The 27,208-nt window shown below is 41.3% G+C and overlaps 1 protein-coding gene across 1 annotated transcript; it reads right to left on the bottom strand.

Moving 5' to 3' along the window:
• Window positions 1–60: 60 nt before the first annotated feature.
• PWP1 (PWP1 homolog, endonuclein) lies at window positions 61–24,512 on the bottom strand. Its single transcript, XM_060656533.3, has 15 exons — window positions 24,303–24,512; window positions 21,746–21,804; window positions 21,193–21,377; window positions 19,519–19,604; window positions 19,322–19,418; window positions 13,612–13,722; window positions 12,628–12,758; window positions 11,947–12,008; window positions 6,630–6,726; window positions 5,680–5,741; window positions 4,134–4,245; window positions 2,486–2,576; window positions 2,274–2,395; window positions 1,171–1,276; window positions 61–399 (listed from the first exon to the last, which is right to left on the bottom strand). The coding sequence occupies exons 1-15, from the start codon at window positions 24,372–24,374 to the stop codon at window positions 290–292; spliced, it is 1,503 nt and encodes a 500-aa protein (XP_060512516.1). The 5' UTR covers window positions 24,375–24,512; the 3' UTR covers window positions 61–289.
• Between the last annotated feature and the right edge of the window lie 2,696 nt (window positions 24,513–27,208).

Here is a 27,208-nt window from a genome sequence, read left to right as displayed (position 1 = left end):
GTTCTTCTAAAAGTCCATAAATGACTATTTTACAAACGTAGGTTACCTATGACAGATGGCGTTTTTATTACCCTCTTTAAGAAATGCAGTGGGAGCCCTAAACACCACATTTAAAAGGCAAGCACAAAGATCAACCCTGTTTGTGCTGCCCCCATAGCTGCAGGAGAATGTCTGGCAGTAGGAGATGAAATTTGTTTCAGTCACTACATGGCTGTAGCCATACATGGATGTTTTTTAGGCTAGCTTTTTAAAAAACGGAGTTAAAGTAATAAAAAGTTTATGATCCTCATTAAGACTCCATTGGTGTGTCTGAGCTCCTGCTCCCAAAAGGGCCACTAATAGATGAACTTCTTGTATTGCCGAGAACAAGCCTCTCTCGTCTTCCAAATGCTTCATTTACTAAAACACAAATAGTTAAGAAATTACCAGATCAGAAAATTAAGAACCTATAATATAAAACAGAGATGTAGAGATTAACAGTATGATTCTCTGCCCTAGTGTGGAAATTAGTTTATGAAAATATATTTGATGCTTTATAAATGGGAAATGAAATTACCAAGAAGTCCAAGGTAACATTCTGAATGATGTTAATCGTGTATTTATTCTGTGTTTTGTCTTGTCCTGGATTATGTAATCTACCTTGATAAAGTGTTTCTTCTTTCATCTTTCTCTGTATCATAACCAGCAGAGAACTTTTTATGGATTTAGGACCTTTTCTCTACATGGAAGATTCAGGAATCAGTGGAGCTATGTCTTCTATGTTTATAGGACAAACCAGATTAACTCCCAAATAATAAATAAGCGGCCAGGTTCCCCTGAAGGGGGGTGAGTGGTCTCTTGAGGAAGGCAGGACTTTGTACGAAGTAGTTGAGAAAAGGCAGATGATTCACACTGGGAAGAGGAGGGCTATTCTTTGAGACCATGTTACATTTCCTTCCAGCTTTTCTAGAAATTCAAATTTTGTCATAAAATATTTTTAAAGCAGTTTACATTTAAATTATGAAGACAGATTTGTGAATATGAACATCTCCAAATTAAATGTGATCTTGTCTATTTCCCAAGCAGACTATATTACAGGATGAACACTGGATCTACCGAATATACTCAAGCCACACACTCTGTGTTAGCCCACAGAGAACTCGTTCAGATAAAGGAAATTAAGATTCTTACCTGATGAGACTGTGCTTATATCCCAGACCCGAAGTCCTTCCTTCTGACCTCCAAAAGCATAAATAAATGGCAAATCGGGGCAACAGGAAGAACAGAAGAGAACTCCCTGGGAAGAAGAAAACAGAAGGTTAATGATTCCAGTCTTCCCAAAAAACACCAATGTAAAGCCCTGTTCCTATCTATATGAACCTATCTGAATGGTAACAGAGAACCAATTCACCAGTATCTCTTTTAAGCCTATGAAGTAGTTCAGAATCAAGGTGGAAGGAATATTACAAAATGAAGCCAGACAAGTTCGGCATGATACAGCTATTCTGTGAGGATATGTGCACTCTGACCACTCAGGTCTCTAATCTGCTCAGTATTCCCAGAAACTTTATTTTCCCTTTTAAGCAACGATGTTACTATGGGTCGCCATTGAATCATTTTTTAAACTTCTAATTTTTTTACCTTTATTACTAGGTAATGCATATACATTATGGAAAATATAAACACGAAAAAGTATAAAAATCACTAAGATAATCACCATCATGTTTTGGGACAAGGTCTCGTAAGGACTTAAGCATTCAAATATAAGCATGGGATAGTACCATGTAATTGTGTCTGTAACCTACCTTCTCACATACGTTTGTAAACATCTGCATATGCAATTATATAACTCAGTGCCTGGCATTTAAATATTTGCTAAATGAATTCTGGTTATTTCTGAATTTTTCCTACATGCTAATCAATTTCAGTGTAGTCAAAACTAGTTATGCAAAGAGGCAGTGCTTAAATAAGCGGACCCTAATAGCTGCAATGCCCTAACGGTCCAAGCTTTCCTGGGATGGTCCTCAATTTAGAGCTAAAAAAAGAAAACCGTGGCCATTCCACTTGAGTCCCAGACAAGCCTCTTTCCACTCTTCTTACCAAGCAACTGTTAATCATGTCAGGTGGGAAAGGAGCCAGATAGGGGAAATCAAAGATTAAGTCATAAACCTGGCACCAAATTGAACTAAGCTCAAAATTAACTTCCCAACAAATCCACATTCTTTAATGCAGTGACTCCTAGGGAAAGATGACAATACAGGTCAAAAGCAGAAAAAATGCCCAGAGAGTCTTACCATTTTCATGTCTCTAGAGTGAACCAGACTTGGCCTGTCTCCTAATATGTCCCAGATTTTCACATATTTGTCTGCTGATGCTGTCACAAGACAGCCCTTGATTTGACTACTTAGATCAAGACCTGAAGGAAGATAAAAGATCAGTTCAGACTCTGACATAAAGATTTACTTTATCATTAAGTTAAAAGAAATGAAACACTATTCTTGCTCACCGGAGATTTCATCATTGTGTGCATTGAGTGTAAAAACTGGCTTATCTGAACGTGCATCCAAATTATACACAAAGCCGTCATCTGTGCTGGCCTGGAAAGAGAAGATGGGCAAGATCATGCTACATGGCAATAAAACTTAGTTATAATGAAACCCAGCTATTACCTGAGGAGCTTATTACAAAATTTACTTGTGGACAAGCTGAATTTGTTCCTACGTGAACTAATCCACCTCTTAGACAACTCTGCAGTTGGGTATGAGGACAAAGTGCTGGTCATGGCATAGACTACAGTTAGACATGTGGAAGCAGAGGTGAGATCCAAGAGAACAGAGGCCTGGGGGTGGGGGTGGGGGGTGGGCACAGTCATTTAAGGTACATGTTGAGGAGGAACTCACAGAAGAATCAGAGGGAGAAGGGCACAACAAAGGTCAGAGAAGCCAAGGAAATCGTGTTTCTGAAGAAAAGTGATGAATGGTGTCAACATTTTGGTGGAAAGGTTTAATCTGCTAAGGACTGGAAGGCAGCAGGGGGTTGTTACACTTCCAAGAAAGGGACAGGAAAGAAGGAACCAAGAGATAGACCTAGTCAGGATGGGAGAGACTTGAGCCTATATATGGGCTGAGGGCAAAAGAGCCATTAGAGGAAAAGGAGAAAAAAAGGACAAGTGACTCAGTCTTGAAGCCAGGGCTGCGGAAGGGGACAAAAACAGAAGAGGACAGAAGTCTCATCCTTGGGAGGCGTGGGAAGGTGGTTACACCATTTTATTGTAATCCCTTCCCATCTTCCTAAATATTTGTGATTTTAGTACCAATGACAACTTGTCAGCAAATAACCTCAGGAAATGTGTGCTGGAGTGTCGAGAGCCAATGTACAATATACGGCATTCAAATACAACCAGGACCTCACTCCCGATCACAGTTAAGTGGAGTCTGGCTTCAGGTAACAGCTGGGAGCGACACTGCACCTCTGAGCACCTTTCAGAGTAAATGTTCTCAGAATCACTGTTTCGGGAACCTTATTAAAACTGTCCACATATTTAAGAAAGCGGTTGTTCTCTCATTTATAAAGCGCTAGATATGTACTTTACGAAAGTTAGGAACTATATGGATGTGCCACACTTTCTTTAATCTTCTGGATGAAAGCTGGGATGTTATTTCTCCATGGATTAAAATGTCAGTGGAACGTTACGATTTTTATCTTTAGATCTAAATACTTCACAAGATTAATACAGAAAAACAGGGCAGGCTCAGCGGGCAGAGCATGCCAACTCTTGATCTCAGGGTTATGAGGTCAAGCCCCATGTTGGACATGGAGCCTACTCAAGAAAACAAAACAACAGAAAAAGCTTTTCAGAAATTCTCTCTACAGTGGAATTAAAATGAGTCGTTACTAGGGCACCGAGCCTACGTGGCTCAGTCAGTTGAGCGTCCGACCCTTGGTTTCCACTTAGGTCACAATCTCAAGGTTCTTGAGTTCAAGCTCTGCATTGCATCAGGCTCTGTGCTGGCAGTGTGGAGCCTGCTTGGGATTCTCCCTCCCTCCCTCTCTTTCTGCCCCTCCCCCCATAGTCTCTCTCTCTCTAAATAATAAACTTAAAAAAATAAGTCATTAGCAACCTGGATAAGCAAAACAGTAGTATGTAGTCTTACCAAAAAATGACAAGGTGAAAAGTGATTCCAAGTCACTCTCTCAATCTGCCCACTGAAACGCCACATCCGATGGCTTTCATCTGGACTTCGGCAGTCATACAAAGCCACTGACCTGAACACAGACGAGCAAAGTCAGGGTTTTAAGAGTTCATTTCTTCTATATGTTGTATGTTTATTTATAATGAAATGGTAATAAAACAACCCTGCAAACTCGAGATCCAATTATTTACAGACAGTTTTAAGGTTCTAAAAGCAGAAAAGAGGAATTGATTTTCACTAACTGGCAGACTCTGGTTCTATCACTTGAAGGCACTGGTGGCTCTGGATATCACAGTAGCCTTAATTGTCTCCAGGCTGAACCCTCCACTTACAAGATGAATCCTATCTGCAAAAGACAGGACAACTTCTTAATTTCCCCTTTCCCGGCAGTGCTCAGAGCCAGATAACCCATGTTTGAGCTACATTTACTCTCTACAAGTAGGTTTCTGTGCTGGGGGAAGCTAATGGATACACCTTTGTGATTCTGAATGAATCCCAACCAAAAAATATAAACCTATCACTCTTCAAAAAAATAAGAACCCCGGGGCTCCTGGGTGGCTTAGTCAGTTAAGCATCTGACTTTGACTCAGGTCATGATCTCTTGGTTTGTGGGTATGAGCCCCACGTCGGGCTTCACGCTGATAGTGTGGAACCTGCTTGGGATTATCTCTCTGCCTCTCTCTCTGCTCCTTCCCCAAGTACACTTGCTTGGGCTCGCTCTCTCTCTCAAAATAGATTAAAAAAAAAAAAGAAGAAGAAGAAGAAGGAATCAAAGACTGCTAATTGGTTTCTGCTTCTATTAGCTATCTCTACCTTCAGACCCAATCCATAAAAAGATGCAGACACATGACTAGAAACCCTCCGTGATGGACTGTAATGGGTCTAACTCTTCAGCTGTCCCTAAATCCATGCCCTCAGTCAATAATGTTGGAATCCTTCCATAAAGGCAGAGTTCATTTCCTGCTCCATGTGATCTCGTTCGGCCAAGAAAGCAAGACAGAAGTATACTAGTTCTGAGCCTAGATCTCAAGAGGCCTTGGTATCCCTGCTTAAGCTTCTGACCTCAGCCTGAGAACATGTGTGGGCTAGCCCACTGGTCCCACGAGGATGTGAAACACAAGGAGAGATGAATCTTCATGGTCCTACCAAAACAAGCCAAGATTAGCAGACCTCCGATTGAATCTAGCCTAGATTAGCTCAATGTTGCAGTGGTATAGGAAATACATGTTTATTATTTTAAGTCACTGAATTTTGGGATAGCTTGTTTCGTAGCAATGGCTAACTCATACACCCTCTAAAAATCAAAGTAGCTGCTAGTTAGGAACTACATTATTATGACAAAAACACATTCCCATGCAGACTGAAAGAACCAAAGTTCAAAGGGAAAAAACTAAGTATTACTAAAAGTTTAAACACTCAGTAATATATTCTGAGCATCAAGTGATACTTTTTAAATCATATCAAGAGGATAAAAACAGTAGGGATAACTCCTACAGTATTTTCTTACTTATCATAGGATCCAGAAATCAGAGTCTGTGCTTCAAATGGATGAAACTGCAGAGTCTGGACCTAAAAGAAGGAAACATAAAAACAGATCTATGTTTGTTTGGTTTTGGTAAAACTGCTTAATACTCAACAGAATCAATTTGGCAATGTTTCCATAAATTCTTCCTTTGAAACGTAGTACTATTTAAAGAAACAAGGGGTGCCTGGGTGGCTCAGTCGGTTCAGCGTCCGACTTCGGCTCAGGTCACGATCTCGCGGTCTGTGAGTTCAAGCCCCGCGTCGGGCTCTGGGCTGATGGCTCAGAGCCTGGAGCCTGCTTCCGATTCTGTGTCTCCCTCTCTCTCTGACCCTCCCCCGTTCATGCTCTGTCATTCTCTTTCCCAAAAATAAATAAATGTTAAAAAAAAATAAAAAAAAAAAATAAAGAAACAAACGTACTACATAGTCAAAAGGACAAAACACATTTTCAAATAAAAACTTAAAAGACATAATGCAGCATTTCTCAAGTTGTGTTTCACAGAATGCAGATGTCCCTCAAATGCTAAATATGTGCAGAACAAAACAGGAAGTGGCCAAGCTTACCTGGACAACTCCACACACTCCGGAAGCCCCACAATGTACACCAGCACATTAGATCCCCGAGTTCTGCAGTAACACATCTGTTACATTCTTTAACCTCATCTGGTGACTGACACCCCTGTCTCTTTTTAGGGTCTTGGTAAACATGCTATCATGTACTAGTGTTTCCAGTCACTTCATCTTTTTGTCTTCATGTCTGCATCTCTAAGGTGGGTAATTATATCATACGGGGCTCTGTGAGGATCCACTAAGACAGTATGTTAAAGCATTTTGTAATTCACAAAAAGCCATACATAAATGTTTGGGATTATTTGTAGCCAATATGTGTCCCAGATTTTTTTAGAATCCATTTTATCCACTCAATCACCATACCTTGTCTGTGTGTACGGCAAGGCTAGCTGCTGGTTTCCCCAAGGACATATCCCACAGAATTACAGTGTTGTCAGCTGATGCACTTGCCAACACGTTTCTGAGAAAGGGAGGAGAAAAATCAGGTAATCTTTTTTTAAAGTCAAGAGCACTAAATGTAAGAATTCCATTTTCAATAACGACAAAAGGAATGAAACACATAAGAATACATTTTAAAAAAGAATTCAAAATTTAAATACAAAACTAAAGATTATTGAAAGAAAGAGTATCTAGATGAATGGAAAGATATCCCATGTTCATGGATTGGAAGACAATGTTGTTAAGACAGAAATTCTGCCATCTACACACTGATCTAGGTTCAATTAATCCCTTTCAAAATCCCTGCAAACTTTTTTTTTTTTTTTGGCAGAAAATGAACAAGCTGGTTTTTCAATTCATATGAAAATGCAAGGGACTCAGAATAGCCAAAATGATCTTGGAAAAGAAGAGCAAAATTGATAAGCTCACAGTTTGGATTTCAAAATGGACTGAAAAGCCACAATAATCCTAACAATGTGCTACTGGCTTAAGGACAGACACACAGGTGAACAGAATAGAATGAAGAATAAACCCTCAAATTTATGGTCATTTGTTTCTGACAAGAAGGTTCATATTATTCACTGGTCAGTGGGGAAAAGAACGGTATTTTCAACAAATAGTTCAGGGACAACTGGATATCCCCACACAAAAGAATGAAGTTAGACCCCTATCTCACACTGTACTCAGAAGAGAGCATGGACCTACCAATGTAAGAGCTAAAACTATAGAACTCTCAGAAGAAAAGAGGTATAAATCTTTGCACCCTGGGTTAGGCAATGGTTTCTCAGATATAACACAAAAAGCCTAAGCAACAAGAGGTATAAATAAAACATCATCAACATGAAAAACTTTTGTATTGCAAATGATACCATCAAGAAATTGAAAAGACAATCCACAGAATGGGAGAAAATATTTGTAAATCATATATCTGATAATAAAGGACTTGATTCTAGAATATATAAAGAACTCTCGACTAAATAGAAGACAAATAACACAATTAGAATATGGGCAAAGAATATAAACAGACATTTCTCGAAAGATCTATATAGCCGGTGAGCATGTGAAAAGTTGTTCACTAGGGAAATGAAAACATGGGATACCATCATACTCAAAGGATGACTATAATGAGAAAGACAAACAAGAAGTGCCAGCAAAACAGAAAAATTAGCTACCTTGCTGGTGAGAATGTAAACGGTACACACATTACCCTATGTCCTAGCAATTAGGTATATATCCTAGAAAATGAAAACACAGGTCTGTGCAAAAGTCTGTTCATGAATGTTTACAGTAGCATTATTCATAATAGGCAAAGGGCAAATACAAACCAATGTCTATTAACTGGTGAATGGATACACAAAATATGGTATATCCACACAAGAGAATATTATTCAGCAATAAAAAGGAATGATGTACTGATAAATGCTACAATAGGATGGACCTTGAAAAGATTATACAAAGTAACAGAATCCAGACCCAGAAGGCCACATATGGTATGATTCCATTTCTAGGAATGTCCAGAACAGTCAAATCCATAGAGACAGAAAGAAGATCAGTGGTTGCCACGGGCTGGAAGGACAAGAGAATGAGGAATGACTGTTAATGGTTTGGATTGCTTTTTGGATAAAAAAGTTAGGGAATTAGACAGTGGTGATCATTGTACAACTTTGGGAATATACTCCAAATCACTGAATTGCACACTTTAAAGAGTGAATTTTAGGACATGTAAATTTATACCTCAACTTTTTTACAAAAAAAAAGCATTAAATGCTATTAATAGGAAAAACCAATTTGCCTATCTCTTAGGGATCAAGCACTAATAATGTAGTTCTATAAGTGAACACAGGCTTGGAGCCCAGGAAACCTGAGACGGATTTCTGGTGCTGCCATTTATTAGCTATAAGACTTAGCTAAAGACTTAAAAGTCAGTCACACCCCCTTGCCTACCAGTGAGAATGCTACAATCAATTTAAAGTTATTACTATTCAAGCACATGGCTGAATGACCAGAATACAGTAGGCCCCTGATGTTAGTTGCCTGCCTTTTCTCCTTGTAAAAATATAGATATTCCTGAAATTGAAAGCTCATTCTTCAATATCTAGTCTGACATGGCTTGATACAGAATCAAGTCATTAGTGATAGTAGTATTTGTTCAGAAAACTAGTATGCTGTTAAAATGTCAATGGGTTCATTTTTGGATATTATTTCCTCAAGAAGTATTTCCATTATACAAACTGCTTTCAGTTTTATTACTCCCATTTCAGTGACACGGGTAGGGTTCTCTTTAAGATGATCATGTGTATTCAGATCATGTTAGCTTTTTCCCCTACTCAATGAATTTCAAACCTTCTAACATTAAGTCCCATAAACAAGCCATTAATGTTTTAAGTCCTCGGCATGTCACAGACTAAATGTTAAATTCCCAATATTTTATTTATATTCAATGATTGCCAACAGCATTGAAAGTTAAGAATTTTATGGTACATTTGTTTCTCATCCTAGTCCTTTCTCAAACATCTGAGATTCCTTCCACATTAAAATTCTTCTTGTATGAGGCTTAAAAATAAATACCCTCCCCACAAAACTCCCAATTGCTACCCATTCCCAAGAAGAGCACTCTTCAATAAGAGTACGAGCAGAGAACATGCATTTGGTCACTGGGAGCATTTTAGGAGAAACCAAGGTCCCCAACGAAGACAACATCAGCATGTTGTTCTTCACCATGATCCCAAACCCTCTGCACCAGAAGATGGAAAGTATTTAAAAGCATTCTGCACCTTTTTGGTAAAGGAAGGGCAAAGGAAGACCCAGGCCTAAAATAAGATGGAGAAAGCAGAAGAGTTTCGGGATGAAGACACAGGAGGCACTGCAGTGAGGGAGACGTGAGCGCAGATGGGGCGGGACAGGAGCAGGGGGGCTGGCAGTATGTGAGCGGGAAGAGGGAGCCACCGTGGTTGGGGACAGGGACTGTGGAATCGGCTTGATGATGAGGGGCTGTTCCATCAGAACTTCCAGTTACCCAAAGTAACACCTGCTATATAATAAAAATTTAGTTTATGTAATTACTGTGACAGCTCAGATCTGTAAATGAACAGGTTCCTCAAAGCACGGTACACTCATATTTGATCTCTTATTTATCTGCCCATTCATCAGGAACAGGCCCAATTTAGACAAAGCTTGGAGAAGCTTTCAGAAACAAAATAAAACAAAGCACAACAGATTTTTGGTCCCTTGCTCCAGATCTGACTCAATCTTGAGAGGATGAGAGCCTAGGAACTGGTACCTTAAAGGGTCACCCAGAAGATTCTGACTGGCAGGTTAAATTTAGGAGATACTAACCTACATAACTTTCTTGGGTCCATTTCACCAAAAGGTTCTAACTCTGAAGAGGTCCGAACACAAACGAGATGCAGATGTCCCTTGGTAAGCTAGCACGCTGGGATCCTCCCCAGAATGCTCACAATTCCAAAGTATCCTGTGTAACAGAAATGCTAAGAAAATGTGCCTCGGACAACCCAGTTTGTTTTTACCCCTCAACCTAATGCTTACCTTCTTTGCCTTAGTAGCCCCTCAAGCCAACTATGCTATTAGGAAAATGGTCTTTTGGGGTAACTATTAACGATGAATATAAAGGCTATGCAGATGAAACATGCAAAAGAAGTAAGTGGAACTCTTACCTTAAACCGTATGTAACAATTAACTCAAAATGGGTCAGACACCTAAACCCAAGAGCTATAAAACTTTTTTTTTAATTTTTAACGTTTTTATTTATTTTTGAGAGAGAGAGAAAAATGAATGAGTGGGGGAGGGGCAGAAAGAGAGGGAGACACAGAATCCGAAGCAGGCTCCAGGCTCTGAGCTGTCAGCAAAGGGCCCAACCCAGGGCTCGAACTCGGGAACCGTGAGATCATGACCTGAGCCGAAGTCAGACGCTTAACGGACTGAGCCACACAGGCGCCCTAGACTGTAAAACTTTTAAGGGAAAAGCTTCATGACAAGGATTTGGCAAAGACTTCTTGGATAGAACACTAAATGCACAGGCAACAAAAGTAAAAATAAATGGACTACGTCAAAATTAAAAACTTCTGTGCATCAAAGAACACTATCAAAGGAGTTAAAGGCAATCCACCAGATGGGGGGAAATATTTGCAAATTGTAAATCTGATGAGGGATTCTATCCAGAATAAAGAATTACAACTCAATAAAAAAAAACCTAACAACTCAATTCAAAAATGGGGCAAAGGACTTGAGTCAGCATCTCTCCAAAGATATACAAGTGGCCAATAAGCACTTGAAGAGTGGTCCTCAAAAAGGTAAACAGAATTGCCACATGATCCAGCAATTTCACTTTTGGGTATATACTCAAAAGAATTGAAATCTGGGACTGAAAACACATATTGGTACACCCATGTTATTTACACCAATGTGCAAAATAGCAGCATTATTCACAACAGCCAGGAGGTAGAAGCAACCCAAGTGTCCATGGACAGATTTATGGACAAACAGAATGTGGGCTATATGTACAATGGAGTATCATTCAGCCTTAAAGAGGAGGGAAAGCTGGCCACATGCTACAACATGGATGACCTCACACTAAGTGAAAGAAGCCAGTCACAAAAGGGCAGGTACCGGGATTCCACCCGTATGAGGTAATCGGAGGAGTCAATTCAGAGACACACAGTAGAGTGGTGGGTCGTAGGGCTTGGGGGTGGCCAGAATGGAGAGCTGGTTTCAAGGGCACATAGCTTCTGTTTCGGAAGACGAAAAAAGTTCTGGAGTTGGATGGCGATGATGGCTGCATAACAATAAACCATACACTTAAAACATAGTTAAAAATGGTAAATATTATGTATATTTTACCACAATTACATAAATTTTAACAAATGTGGGTGAGATTTTGTGAAAACTAAATGAAGTGAGGGCAACGTCTCCCAGGAGGAGATACAGTTTGGCACCGTGGATGCCGCAACACACACAATTTTTCCAGTGGTGTTGGAGAGGGCACCTGCTCGCCACGTATGTAACGAGCCCGAACGCCCACCAAGCGTAGAGCTGGCAGGTGGTGTGGGGGCCGCAAGGATACAGACAACAGAGCTCTTGCCTTCAAGTGGACATACTGCAGGAAAGGGAAAGAAGACATGGACATAGAGACCCCCAATGCACAACACAGAGACAGGTGTAGGCATGAGGTGAGAGGACAGTGGTTACAGTCTCTAACAATCCTCCAAATGTTATTGCTTTTTACCTGATCAGCTTATTCCAAGAAAGGTCCAGGACAGCATCGGTATGCCCCTCTGCTGAGGAACTCTGTAATAATTGTTTAGTTACTTTTTGTATTAAAGTGCCCCTGTAATTGATGGGTTAATTTGAAAGATTCTTTCAATCTTAAGGTTATTGTTCCATCTTAAGCAAACTTGCTTGAAGACCTAGATAAAGAAATACCTTGTCTTCCTATTAGAGACCCATGATAAATACTCCTTACAGAAGAGAAACTGTAGTCGTTCTTAATCTAGGTGGTACAGTTCTATAAATATCACCCCCCACCCCCAAAGTCAAGTTTTCAAAGCTACAGGAATTAATACCATGGGTATTTGGAATTCAACATACTAAAGGCTAAATAGAAATTTTTCAAAAGTTCAAAACCAGCATATTAGCACGAATAGTTACCACCTATCAAAAAGGATCATAACCAAAGAGTAAGTAAACTGTTTTGTGTAAGGATGTATAATGTACCAATGGAAGTTTTGTGGAATCAGAGATCAGTTTTTCCTTGGATGGGCTTTTTGAAACCAGAAACTACAGTAACTTCATAACTATCTGTCCTGTTCCACCGAAGTGTCTAACTGAAAAAGCGTATGCTCTCTTTGTCCCCCCAACCAGTAAATTTATCTCTGTCATTGGAGTTTTAAGTAATTAACTTGTTTACCTTCTTTCCTTTCTTTTTCTTCTTTTTTGACAGTTTACTTCCAAGTGTGAAGACTGGCTCTAAAGAGTCCACTATATCAAGGTCCCACACTTCAATAACAGGAGTCATATTTCCCACAGCAATGTAATTTCCTACAGGAGGAAACGAGGTGTTTGATTTAAATAATTAAAAATACTGTACTGCAGACTGAGTAACGGCTCAGAGTGGTTTCTCTCAGACTTCCATATGCATGTGTTACCACCTGAATATTGTTAAAATCCATATTCTGCTTCAGAAATTCTTGAGCGGGGGGCCCTAGGTCTGCATTTCTGACCAGTTCCCAGGTGATGTCAATACTGTGCTGCTGGTCCTTAGACAATAATTTGAATAATGAGGGCTCAGTCTCTTGGCCCAGGGTCCTCACTTAAGTCAGGAGAACAAAAACCCTCTGCCACCTCCACCCGTGTTGTGAGGAGGAAGATCTAATCAGATCACGAATGTGAATAAGCTTGGCCAACAAGATGTAAGGTAGGAGTATTACCAGATTTCACCTTTCTTAGGGAGAAGGGGGTGCAACTAGCAATGTGCAGCTGTGGCCAAAAACACCAACATGAGAACCTAATTCTCTCTTCATTTTGGTTTTACTTGATGCTTTCTGAAAACAGTCACGCCATTAAACTCCTGGACACTTCATGCTATTTTATGCTGGGTTTTTTTTTTTTTTTTTTTTTTAAACTTCACCCAGTTCTACAGAGGCTAATGCTGTCAGGTCCTGTTCTTCTGCCCTCAGTGGAGCAGCCACCTCTTTTTTATCTGACGTCCAGACACATGCAGACTCAAAACAACTAAGTGATTGTGTTTTAAGAACCATGTAACTTCATAAAGTAACATTAACTTCATAAAAAATCATCAACTGTGAAAACATTCACACAGGACACATGACTTATGCTATGGAATCACATACAGGACCAGGAAACACTGGGCCATCTGAGTTGTTCTAGTTACCTGTAGAATCATCTGGGCTAGGATCAAAATTCAGCCATTCCACGCTTAGAGGGTATGCAGACAGCAGTATATCATGATGCACATAAAAAGAATCTTCTTCCTGATTATAAACTGAAAATATTGGGATGAGACTTTATTGCATGAGAATAAGAAATCACATCCCATTGAAAAGAACAGACTCTCCCTATTAAACCTACTGGAGCCATGGGCTTAAAGTGAGACACATTTGATGGCATTAAAAGGAGCCTCCAAAGTTGTTACTGCTCAGCAAAACTTGTGCAAATCTCATATATTCCTGTCATCTGGTGCGCTCCAAGGAGCCAGGAGCAAGGACAGAGAATGGACATCTGCCTGAGCACTCTGCATGCGCACTGTTCACACAGTCCTACCTTCCGGTCTTCCTGCTACAGAAAACACTCATAAGGGCTCCGTAGGGAGTACTTCATTACGATCTTTTAGAGGTCTATCTGCTTATAAGAAGAAATAGAAAATAATACTGGAGAGAAAGAACTCGTACTTAGAAATCTCAAAGCTTGTCAAAAATTACTTTTATTTTTTTAAATTGCTTCTTTAATATTTAGAGACCAACAATGTAAATAAAGCTCTTGAGACTATTATTGGAATCAGACAACTAAAAGAATCAGCTCCTTATCATTCTCAGTTATACTGTTAAGGAGCACAAAATAACCATTAAAATCAGTGACTAAAAAGTCTTTCAAAAATTATATAATGAAACACTGATAAAATAGAACCCAATCAGAAATTCCTCCAAATATGCTTTTATTAGAAAGAAGCATTATTAAGAGAGGCCAAGGATTTTTTAAAAAGATTCCTCAGACCACTTTCTAGGTATGTCTCCAGAGGCAAGGGAAACAAAAACAAAAATAAACTACTGGGACTACATCAAAATAAAAATTTTCTGCACAGCAAAGGAAATAATCAACAAAACTAAAAAGCAGGGGCACCTGGGTGGCTCAGTTGGTTGAGCGTCCAACTCTTGATTCTGGCTCAGGTCATAATTCCAGGATTGTGGGATTGAGCCCCATGTTGGACTCCGCACTAAGAGTGGAGGCTGCTTAAGATTCTCTCTCTCTTACCCTCTCCCCGCTCTTGCCCTCTCTAAAAAAAACCAAAAAAACCCACAAACTACAAAGCAACCTACAGAATGAGAGAAGGTATTTGCAAATGACGTATCTGATAAAGGGTCAGTATCCAAAATATATAAAGAACTTATAAAACTCAACACCAAAAAGCAAATAATCCAAATTAAAAATGGGCAGAAGAGATGAACAGATGTTTTTCCAAAGACATCCAGATGACCAACAGACCCATGGAACGATGCTCAACATCACTGATCATCAGGGAAATGCAAATCAAAACTACAATGAGGTATCACCTCACACCTGTAAGAATGGCTAAACAATGACGTAAGAAACAACAGGTACTGGTGAGGATGTGGAGAAAGGAGAACCTCTTGCACTGTTGGTGGGAATGCAAACTGGTGCAGCCACTCTGGAAAACAGTGTGGAGGTTCCTCAAAAAGTTAAAAATAGAGTTACCCTACTATGATCCAGCAATCGCACTACCAGGTATTTACCCAAAGAAAACAAAAATACTAACACAAAGTGATACATACATGCACCCTGGTGTTCTGTACAGATGTTGTGTGGCTTATGCATTTCCGCCTGGAGCCACACATACACAATCATGGGGGCTTAGTTGGCTTACACTCTGTATCTGGCCTCAGGATCAAAACTGGCCCTTCTGTTCCTGACACTAAGAGGGATTAACGTGCCTCACATTCTTCCCTGAGCCAGACCAGCCTGTCCCCCTGGAATGGATCAGGGAGGGAAGAGGAATATGCAGACACCTGGGCTCCTAAGATTGTCGATACCATAAGAGAAACAGGAAAAAACAGCTTACTTGGGACTGCACTTAGGCAAACTTAATGACTGAACATAAATCACACCCGAGTGGTGTGTGTGTGTGTGTGTGTGTGTGTGTGTGTGTGTGTGTGTGTGTATATATATATATATATATATATATATATATATATATTGCCCCTAGGGAGCAGCTAGTTGGAAATCTCACCTGGGGGACACTCTGCCCAGGAACCTCAATTGGGACTCCAACCAGGCTGTTCGCCGCTGGGCTTCCCCAGCCGGAAGGTTGGCTATTATAAGTACCCGACCTGATGTATTGAGCCTTCTCTGTTCTCTATACCTCTCCCTCTTGTTTACTTATACTTCCTTTTCCTTATAATTAATAAAGTCTTCCTCCACGAAACTCAAAGTGCAGCTATGGTGAATTCTTATTATTTATAACACCTCTTGTTTATAGCAGCATTATCTACAATAGCCAAATTATGTAAACGGCTCAAGTGTCCATTGACTGATGAGTGGATAAAAAAGATATGGTATAGGGGCACCTGAGTGGCTCAGTCGGTTGAGAGTCTGACTCTTGATTTCAACTCATGATCTCACATTTTGTGAGACTGAGTCCCCGCAGAGGGCTCTGTGTTGATAGCACGGAGCCTGCTTGGGATTCTCTCCCTCTCTCTGCCCCTCCCTCGCTCAAAATAAACTTAAAAAACCCAAAAGGTGTAGAGTGTGACACACAATAGAACATTACCCCACCATAAAAAAGAATGAAATCCTGCCATTTGCAGTGACATGGATGGAGCTAGACAGCATCATGCTAAATGAAATATGTCAGATGGAGAAAGACAAATACTGTATGACTTCACTCATACGTGGAATTTAAGAAACAAAACAAATGAGCAACACAGAAAAAAGAGAGACAAACCAAGACTCTTAACTACAGAGAACAAAGTGATGGTTAGCAGAGGGGAGGGGAGGTGGGGAGAAAGGGTAAAATAGGTGACGGGGATTAAAGAGTTCACTTGTGGTGATGAGCACCAGGTATTATATGGAAGCGTTGAATAACTATATTGTATACCTGAAACTAATATTATACTGTATATTAACTGGAATTTAAATTAAAAAAGAAAAAAGTCCTCAAACTTCTGCATCTGGGATAGATCCTGGGATCAGCAGATTCCATGTCATGTGACTTCCATATGACTTCACATTGAGACATATGTTCAAAATGATAAGCTTGTGATCCTGCAAGAATCTCAACTATGGTCGGGGCGCCTGGGTGGCGCAGTCGGTTAAGCGTCCGACTTCAGCCAGGTCACGATCTCGCGGTCTGTGAGTTCGAGCCCCGCGTCAGGCTCTGGGCTGATGGCTGGGAGCCTGGAGCCTGTTTCCGATTCTGTGTCTCCCTCTCTCTCTGACCCTCCCCCGTTCATGCTCTGTCTCTCTCTGTCCCAAAAATAAATAAAAAACGTTGAAAAAAAAATTAAAAAAAAAAAAAAAAAAGAATCTCAACTATGGTCAATGTACTCAGCTTACATTTTAGATAAAAAGGATAAGGATGCTTCAAAACAATCTTCTTTTAACCATGTCAAATCAACATTCAGATCAGCTTTAGAGTGCAATTTTGAATTCTTTTTTTTTTTTTAATGTTTATTTTTGAGAGAAAGAGAGCACATGTGCATGAGCAGGGGAGGTGCAGAGAGAGAAGGGGACAGAGAGGATCTGAAGCAGGCTCTGCACTGATGGCAGAGAGCCCACTGTGGGGCTCCAACTCACGAACCACGAGATCATGACCTGAGCCAAAGCTGGACACTTAACTGACTGAGCCACTCAGGAGCCCCTTGAACTCATTCTTGATTAGAGATATGCTGAATAATTTGGAGATCCAACCAAATCCAAAAAAAATATATATCCTTATTGACCTAGCTTAGAAGGAAGAGGGAACGCAACTGCTTTATTTAACTCCTGATACTAAATTCAAAGGAATGACTCCAGTAAGCTCTCACAGAATGTATAAAAATCGATGGCAAATGCAAACAGTTTCAATTTTCTGAAATTAGAATTGGTCTTAAAAAAAGAGAGAGAGAGATGGCGAGATATAGCTGCACAGAGCCAACATTAAAAAAAAAAAATGGTCTTTTAAAAATTTCACCAACATGGTTTTCATTTGAAATACATAAAAATCAAAGATCATTAGAAGAATAACTTCACACTGAGGTATCTGCTATTTAAAGCCTTTTCATTTTATAAATAGATCTACAATGGGCTAAGGGATTAAAATGGCTTAATCTACAGGCTTCCTGCAGGCAGCCTTAAAGAGTTCCAGAAATCCAAGCTACGAAATCGAATAAGTGACAAAGTAACCTAGAAGATGTCAAAAAACATTAAACATAAAGATCTTAATTTTTAAAAAATATATATATTTTAAAATGTTTACTTTTGAGAGAGAGAGTGAGGGAGAGCATGTGCGTTCAAGTGGGGGAGGGTCAAAGAAAGAGGAGAGAGAATCCCAAGCAGGCTCTGCGCCATCAGCACAGAACCCAATGTGGGGCTTGGACTCACAAACCGTGAGACCATGGCCCGAGCTGAAACCAAGTCAGACACATAACTGACTTGAGCCACTCAGACACCCCCTAATTTTTTTTTTAAGTTAGTTAGTGTGTGTGTGTTTATTTATTTACTTAGAGAGAGAGATGGAAGGGCAGATAGAGATAGAGATAGAGATAGAGATAGAGATAGAGAGAGATAGAGAGAGAGAGAGAGAGAAAGAGAATTCCAAGCCAGCTCTGTACTGTCAGTGCAGACCCTGAGGTGGGCCTTGAACTCAGGAACCGTGAGATCACGACCTGAGCTGAAACCAAGAGTTGGATGCTTAACCAACTGAGCCACCAGGTGCTCTAAAGATTTTAATTTTTGAGCTATGCAGCTATGTTTCCTATAATAAAAGGCCTTCGCCTAATAGTATCTGTAGAGCTTCGGATTTTAAAGACAGATGAATAGAAGACTGTTGGAGAAGGACAGACATGTCTGAGGATGTGTGCATGGGAAAAGGGGCAAGAAAAACAAAAGGGAAAATCTAGAGGCAGAATATTGTAGACATCTTGAAGGTCTATTTTTTAGAAAACAGTTATTTAATGTTTGTTGAATAAATATCAACATTAAATACATCTGATACAAAAATCCAAATGAAAATGAAAAATTCAAGTCAGTGCCTACTTCAGATTCAAAGCGTTCACCTCTGGCAGTGGTACAAACATTCCTTGAACTGGGAAAGGTGACCAGAAGAATGGAGACCTTAGCATTGAATTATTGTGAATAAATAACATGTTTTGCAAAAAGGGAAATAGTTGAATTGACTGTGGAAAGCAGGATAAAAACCTGTCTTTTAAAGGTAATCTTTACCACATAGAGAGAAAGTACCCAAAAAAGAGAATGCAGTAAAAAACCAGGGCAACAAGTTACCGTAGGGTAATGAGACTATAATTGTTTCCTGCATTTTCATTCTGTTTTACTTCTAGGTTTTCTCCAGTGGGGGGTGGGGGGAGGATGGGAGGAGGGGAGTGAAAAACTGGCAAAAATGTTCCGATAAAAGATTTAAAAACCCCATTAGCACCTTCCAGGAGACCTATTTCCATAAATAAAGCCAGATACCAGACCAGACCACACACGCCCAGGCACAATGACCAGAATTTCTGTAGACTATATGCAATTAACCACGTAACTGAAACGAAATCTAGCAGGACCTGGCACCTAAAAACTCATAATAGCAACTACTATAGTGATTATTTTAATCTTAGAGGACCTTTCTGCAAGCGATGTCCCCCACTTACCATGCACCTCTAAGTTGCACTGGTCTTGCTCAGCTCTGCCACAGACTATGAGATTGTCACTGGGCTTGATCAAGAAATCTTCACGTTCATATTGTTCCTAAGTGGGAAGAAAAAGTCATTAACTAGAAGCATATATTTGGTAAGGTTCCCAAAGACTTACTAAGAAGCATAATTAGAAAAGCCATGTAAGTATTTACCGTATCCTTCAGAGTAACATAAGGATCTTGATCATTACTTCCATAGACTGTAAGACCCAAAAGAGACTCACCAAGAGTTTCAGTATCTGTAAAAATTCGTAAATTGAAACCAGTAAGTCATTTTGACGAAAGCATTTTCCTACAGCATCCAATATTTAGACTAAACTCCAACTGTCTATTTCATAACTAACTGGATCATCCCTAGTCAGGAAAGGAAATACTGAGTAATCAACAGGAATTTAAAAGCCATTTATATGTGATCTTGGACTGCGTATCTGATAGTCTTGGTATTCACAATGTTCCAATAAAAGAATTAAACTGTGAAGCTCTCTCTTAGAAAATATTACAACTCTGCTCAGATTCTCTAACTTGCTCCTTGTAGTCATTATTAAAAAGTGCTACAGAGAGGTGGCCTTGAAAATGTGGAGATAAAATTACCCTAAAACACTAGAATTGATACAAATAAGGGTGGCCTGGTCAAATCAAATTTAAAAAATGGTGAGTTTCACAAAGTTAAATGGGCTTCTTTATTGCAAGATTTCTGAGAACTGCTGATATGCTAATTTGCCATATGACTCTGAAAGAACCACTACTGTGCCTTTTCCACTAAACGTACTTCCAACTGGCATTCTCTTATGGCATTATCTGCAAGGGTGACACAGAGTACACCCCAAATAATGGAAAACTCAGGAGAAGAAAGATACTCTAATTGCTGGGGGAAGCTACTTTAAGGAAGAGGACGATTCAGTCTTGAACATTTGTCCGGCAACAGACATGGGAATTTCAACTGGATGATAAAGAGCCAACAGTCCACATAGTGTGGGGATAATGAGGAAGCAGCTTCTGAATGCCATTTCTGCAGGTTGGGTTAGCTCTTCCTTTCTTTGTATTCCCATGGCACTCTGTCCTAGCAGGATGGGAGCAAGGTTAGGGGCCCACAACCCCGAGTCCGAAGGAACACACTATTCTCTGTATCTAATGAAGTACACGGAGAGAATAAAGGCTTTAGAGCAAGAGAATGTTCAACCCTCAGCTCCACTGTTCAGCAGCTGTGTCACACTGGTAATGTTACTTCATCTGTGTAAGCCCCAGTTTTCTCTGTAAAATGGGGGTAATAACTCCTCTCTCATTAACACAAAGAGAAACGAGTTACAGATTAAAAAATTTTTTTTCTCATTCAGGTATAGTGGAAACACAGTATTACATTAGGTTCAGGTGTACAACACAGGGATTTCCCATCTCTTATACATCATGCCATGCTCACAAGTGTAGCTACTGACGGTCAGCATACAATGCTATTATAGTACCTGCGACTATATTCCCTATGCTGTAACTTTCATCCCCCTCCCCATGACTTATTCATTCCATAACTGGAAGCCTGTATCTCCCACTCCCCTTCACCCATTTTGCCCATCCCCCAACCCAAGTTACAGGTTATATTCACTACTTACAATAAAATATATGATACTGTGTTTTTTTCAGATTTTAAATTAGTGGGTTAGCTTATTTTCTAAACTAGTTTAGGAAACACACGATCTTCCTGAGCCTTGAGCCAGATTATTTAAGTGGCATAAAGGACAACGAAATCTCACAGTAAAGGTCTGCAACACTAGAAGCATGATCTAATACACGAAGCTTGTGATTAAAAACCAGAAGAAGTGAGTGAATTCTAACCTGGGTCACCTTCCTCATCGTATTTATCTAGGTCATACTCAGCCAGTTCATCGTCATCCAACGTCCTGTCGTCCTCTGGGTCACCATCTTCCAGGGGTTCCCTTGGTCGTGCCTGGGTACGTGCACTCTGCATGCCATCTTCCGAAGGATCGCCTGTCTCCTCTTCATCACTGCCACCTTCTTCTCTATGCCAAGGGAACAAAAAGATAAAGAAATCACCCAAATGGTACCATTCAATAACAAGACCACCTGTCATCACTGTTTAAGACTTCCACTTCACCTAGACTTTAAAGTCTACCTAAAGTAGATTATCAACAATCTTTTTATTTTTTGATTTTTTGAGAGACATAGAGACACAGAGCACAAGTTGAGGAGGGGCATAGAGAGAAGGAGACACAGAATCCGAAGCAGACTCCAGGCTCCGAGCTGTCAGCACAGAGCCCAACGCGGGGCTTGAACTCACAAACTGTGGGATCATGACCTGAGCCGAAGTCGGACGCTTAACCGACTGAGCCACCCAGGCGCCACAGATTATCAACAATCTTAAACTTACTGTAATTTTTCCTTTGCTTCAGCAATGAGACGTTTTACTTCTTCTTTACTAAGCTCTACCTGTAAGAGAGCAAACATTTCATTGAGACATGGCTAAGGAAATCATTCTAAATCTCTGAATTACAAAGAAGTTTGCAAACTAATGTAAAATATAACTTCAAAAGACATCAAGAATTAAACTTCAATCTAGACTCTCTAAATTCACTGTAAATGGGAGTTTTCACATGTCTTTATGTAATTAAATCCTTTCCTACCTCAAATTGTTAAAAAAAATTATGCTCAGTCTACCTCTTCCCAGACTTTCCAAAAAAGACTGACTTGCATAAACTGACTTCTATGATAGCCCATCTCATTTCTTTTAATTATTCTGTTTTCTTCTTGGTTACTTCTCATTTTCCCTGTGGGTATTCCTAAACAAACCATCCTTGCCTTGCTCCTCTGCTCGTTTTCTGGTTCTCACTGCCAACGATTCACTCATCATGCTGTTGCTTTCTTGTGAATCTCATTCATTCTGAAGACTAAAACTACTACTTACAAACTGATTACCCCAAACTCCCCCTTCTCTAGCCCCACACTCCAGTTCCATCTTTCTAGCTGCCTTTAAGACCCTCTCCACTCGGGAGATCCTGTACAAAGTTGGAATCATTCTCTTCAAAACTGCACCTTTCGCCTAATCAGTGCTTCAGTACCTTTTAAAACACCCCATCAGTGCTAAACTGTAAGCTCCCTGAAGACAGAAACCCACTTGTCATTGTGTGTTTATGCATATAGTTCAATGCTCAGCTTATGGTAGGGATCCTTGATAAAAGACTATGAATCAGTCACTCACTCAGTTTGCACTAAACCACCTCTAGTAATATGGAAATCCTCGAGGGGTGACATTCCATTGTTCCAGAAGCTAAGGGTTTTTAAGTTTAAAAGATAATTCTTTTTCTTTCTTTTTTTTTTTTAACGATTATTTATTTTTGAGAGACAGAGTGTTAGTGGGGGAGGGGCAGAGAGAGAGGAGATGCAGAATCCGAAGTAGGCTCCAGGCTCTGAGCTGTCAGCACAGAGCCCGACGAGGGGCTCAAAAACTCATGGACTGCGAAATCATGACCTGAGCTGAAGTCAGACTCTTAAGGGACTGAGACAGCCAGGCACCGCCCCCCCCTCCCCTTTTAAGATACTTATTTTTCTAATTATTCTCATTGATCTGGGTTTCTCTGGGATTTTGTAGCATAAACTCACCTCTTCTTCCTATAAACTCTTCAAGCAGTTCCCAAACATGTTGGCAATTAGAATCACATGGGGGAAATCTTTTAACACTCCAAACCAATTACATCACGTATTTGGGAGTGGGGCACAGGCATCGGTATTTTTTAAGTAAGCTCTATGCCCAATAGGGGGTGGGGGGCGCTTGAACTCATGACCCTGAGATCAAGAGTCGCATGCTCCACCAATTGAGCCAGCCAGACATCCTAGGCATCAGTATTTTTTGAAGCGCCCCCAAGTGGTTCCAGTATGTTGACATGTTTGGAACTCATATAGCCTTTAAAAGCCTATATATCCCTTTTTACTAACAACTATTACCTCTTTCAATAACTCCTAATGAGATCATTTTCTGGCCCCGCTATAAATATGCACTGGAGCCAAATACTGGTGAATAAAACAAGCAAGTCTGTGCCTTAGTGGAATTTACACCTCCCGGGGACTATTCCAATCCCTCATTCCTGTTAATTGGACGTCCCAGCCACTTACATTCCTATCACTTCTCATCTCTGGTCATCACGGGCCCAATTACATTCAATCCAACGCCCCGCCCCTTCCTTTACTCCCACTGACATACATGCACTTGTCAACTCCATAAAGGATGGGAATCTTTCTGTTTTGTTTATGCCTATCTCCAGACCCTGAACAATGCCCAAAACGCAGAAAGCACTTGTCAGTATCAGTTGAACAATTTAAGTCATACCTCCACTACAGACTCATTCTGTAACTTCTGTAGGTCTTTCCTTCATAATGTGTCACGTTTACCTCTCATCCCCCACTGCCGCAACAACATCTCACTTGGATCGCTGCAGGAAATTCCTCATTCAACTCCGGGCCTCACGGCATCATGGTCTCCACACCAGTTTTCCTACCCTACACCTCTCATCCCGCTCACTCCTCCGAACGCAGGAGTGGAAAGTGGTTTCACACACGTGCTCCCTCTTCCCGTTATGCCTGAAAACGCACTGGGGTGTGCGCGAAGCCAGGGTGCTGTCAAGAAGGCTTTGGGGAGATTTCCCACTCTGAGGAATACCCCGCCCTCCTCCCACCGAAGAGGTCCACGTGCCGGCCAATTCGGGGGTGGGGCTGGACTCGGGGAGGGGACCGTGAGGGGGCGCGGCCCCCAACTCCCAGGCCTGGGGAGCCTCAGGCCTCCTCACGACAATCAGGCCAAAGCCCGCCTCACCCCATCCAGTCACAGCAGCCAGGCCAAGGCCGCGTGTAGAGGGTCCCGGTTCTCCAGGCGGGGCTGACCCAGGATGCTGCTAAGAGGCCGCTCCCCTTACCTTCCAGCGACCAGGCCTCACCTTGTCCGGAGTCTCTTTGGCCACGCCGCAGCGGACCCAGGCCACGCACGTCACCTGGCGGCTGCGGTTCATGGTCTTCAGCTCAAGGGCGCCTCACGCTACAGACTCGCCCCCAGCAGCACTGGGACACCCGCCGACTCCCAGCCGGCACGCTCAGCGCACAAGCCCCGGTGCGCTGCCTGCGCACGGCGCACGCGCGGGCTCTGGTTTCCGCGAGTCCGCGCCCACTTCTGACGTCATTCCAGGGCGCCGAATGGGAAAGGGGCGGGGAAAGGGGTGGAAGCGGAAGCAGCCGGGAGGGGACTCCACGTGGGTGGGTCGCGCTGTGTGACCGGAATGGGCTTTTTAGGACTGTTCCGCGTGGGACGGTCTCTGCAGGCTTCATGGAGGCAATAAATAAAACTGGAACTGTAGGGGTCAGAGGCGGATTTTCATAGGTCTTTATTTTGCCTGAAGTTCCATAGTCTTAAAGCTGACAAATGGTAGAAGTTTGTGGTTTTCTTCTTTTAAAACTTTCTCCAAAACGGATTTGTCATTTCAGGAGATACTTCCGCCATTACATCTCACCACATTCTTGGGTGTTACTTCCTCAGCTTAAAACATTTAGCACTTATTATATACTTAAGTACACAGTGGTTGGTGGCTGTAGCAACAGCAAACATAAAACGCTTGTTATGTGCAAGGCACTTTTTAAAAGCTTTCTGTTAATTTGCTTAGCTCCACGTGGGAAGTCTTATTCCCACTTTACACATGGGGGAGAATTAACGATCTTTCCTAAGGTCACATAGCTGATGTAGTTAGAGTATAAACCCAGGCAGTGTTGAGTGGGGAAAGGGTTAACGTTAGGCTGGGCGATATCAGGGATCTTCAGGGAGGCAGGCTGCAGCTGCAAGCGGGAGGCTGAAGAAGAAGCGGGGTTTGGGGGGAAAAAAGCGTAACAGTATTCCAGACCCACCATGCATGGAGTCTCACAAACTTTCTGATAAGGTCCCCATAGAGTCAGGAACAGAAATCCTCTGTGGCTACCTACTTGGGACCCTACTTGGGCTCTAACTCTAGAGCTTCATACTCTCCCTCAATAAACTCATCGCTTTGCTCACTCTGTTGTCTGGGAGATTCATTCTTCGGCTCCATGAGATGAGGACCAGCATTTTGTCCCACCCTCCTGTAACTGTGTGACTCTAGAAACTTGCTGTAATCTGTGTCATGCTTCTCAGCTAAAGTGAGAGTCACCTGTTGTAGAAAATGTCAGGGGCTGGGGCACTGTCAGATGGCAAGTCTTCGCATCCCAGAACAATCTGGGTTTTGACCTTTGTGGGCTGTGTGACTCTGTTTAGGTCATTTGCCCTCTGTGAGCTTCCATCTGCCGCTATCTCTGAGATGGGCAAGCAAAACCAGGAGAGGGGCTGCAATTGGAGAGAGAGGTGGCAAAGATAAACGGGAAATACATGGCCTTCACCTGTTGCATTGCTAAAGTGGGCTGTCCACCTGGGGGTCAATTTGTGGGCATTTTTGTAACCTACTTGTCTTCACATAAAATATTTTACTTGGTTCTCACAACAACACTGATGAAACGTGATCAAGAATTACCTCCATTTTAGAGATGAGGAAGTTAGAGTTCTCGGGGGTGAAAAGCCTTACTAGCCTGAGATTACACACAGTTGGGAATTGATGATAGAATTGCAACTAGACAGGACCATCTCTCTCCACTCAGCCTAATGCCCTGGGTGCTCTACCAGCCTGAGGAGAGATCCTCTCAGGACTTCATTTCTCAGACTATGTATTCATTAAGGCCTCTTCCACTGCTATTTCTCTAAACTGATTCTTCTGTGATTTCTTTGCTTTTGACCCATTTAAAAAGGTGATTTGGCAGATTGTATTTTTCCAGAAATGGATGCAACAATATCTTCCTTCACACGTGTTTTCCTACAATGTAATTTGGATAGTCCCCCATCAAAACACGGAGTCTAATTCTTACCCACCTCCTAACCTTGAATCTGGGTAGTTTTATGGTTGCTTTGAGCAATAGAGTATGACGGTAGTGACATGTCCAAGGTTAGGCCATAAATGGGATAAAGGTTTTGCCTTTCCTTCCTCCCTTTTTTGGAAATACTCATGTTAGGTGCTCTGAGCTATCCTATAAAAGTTTCACTACCCTGAGGCCACTATGCTGTGAGAAAGCCGCAGATGAAGAGGCCATATTTGGGTGCTCCAATAGACAGTCCCTAGTTTTTGAGTCAACCCAGACATGTAAATGTCAGAGCCTTCAGATGATGCCAGCACCCAGCCACTGATTCACCCACAGCCTTCAAGTTTTCCTAGCTGAGACCCAGACACCATGGAGCAGAAATCAGCTGGCCCCACTGGGCCCCACCCAAAGTTCTGACCCCCAGAATCCGTGAGCTTAAAGAGTTGTTTCCAAGTGTTAAGTTTTTTTTTTTTTTATCCTTCCCTAGGTTTTTTATTATGGTAAAATACCATTTTAACCTTTTTTAAGTGTACTATTCCGTGGCATCAAGTACCAAACCACTAAATTTTGAGGTTTTTTAAATGCAGCAATAATAACGAACAGGCAAGAACCTGTGCTATATTTAGGATAGGGCACATGCACTGATTTATTAGTAGAGGCTGATTTATTAACACTTGGCTGGGCTCAGTCAGGTGTGTGCATGGGAATACAAGGAATGGGTTTATGTTTGAATATTTGCTTCTGGATCTATTCCCTCTGGGGGCTGCCCTCTTAGGAGCCAGCTGCTGCTGTATGATGGTGTTTGGTGCAGAGTGGGCACTTGGTAAATATTTGTTAAGCGAATGAGCAAATTAAATCACAGAAGGTGGACTAGGTCTCGGGTTATTTTTGGCCTGCTAAGCTTACACTCATATACTGGGCTTATTTAAGCCTGACA

Source organism: Panthera onca, chromosome B4 (genome assembly GCF_046562875.1).
Source record: "Panthera onca isolate mPanOnc1 chromosome B4, mPanOnc1 haplotype 2, whole genome shotgun sequence".
Classification (NCBI taxonomy): domain Eukaryota; kingdom Metazoa; phylum Chordata; class Mammalia; order Carnivora; family Felidae; genus Panthera; species Panthera onca.
This window is presented reverse-complemented; position numbering and strand designations above follow the sequence as displayed.

Bases quoted from the DNA above. Each gene is read 5' to 3' on its own strand.
- PWP1 (XM_060656533.3), bottom strand. From the start codon at position 24,374: ATGAACCGCAGCCGCCAGGTGACGTGCGTGGCCTGGGTCCGCTGCGGC. The intron at 21,378-21,745 runs GTAAGTTTAAGA...CCCTTGGCATAG, and splicing joins GAAGCAAAGGAAAAATTACA to AGAAGAAGGTGGCAGTGATG. The intron at 6,727-11,946 runs GTAAAAAGCAAT...TCCCTTTCTCAG, and splicing joins TCTTGGAATAAGCTGATCAG to AAACGTGTTGGCAAGTGCAT.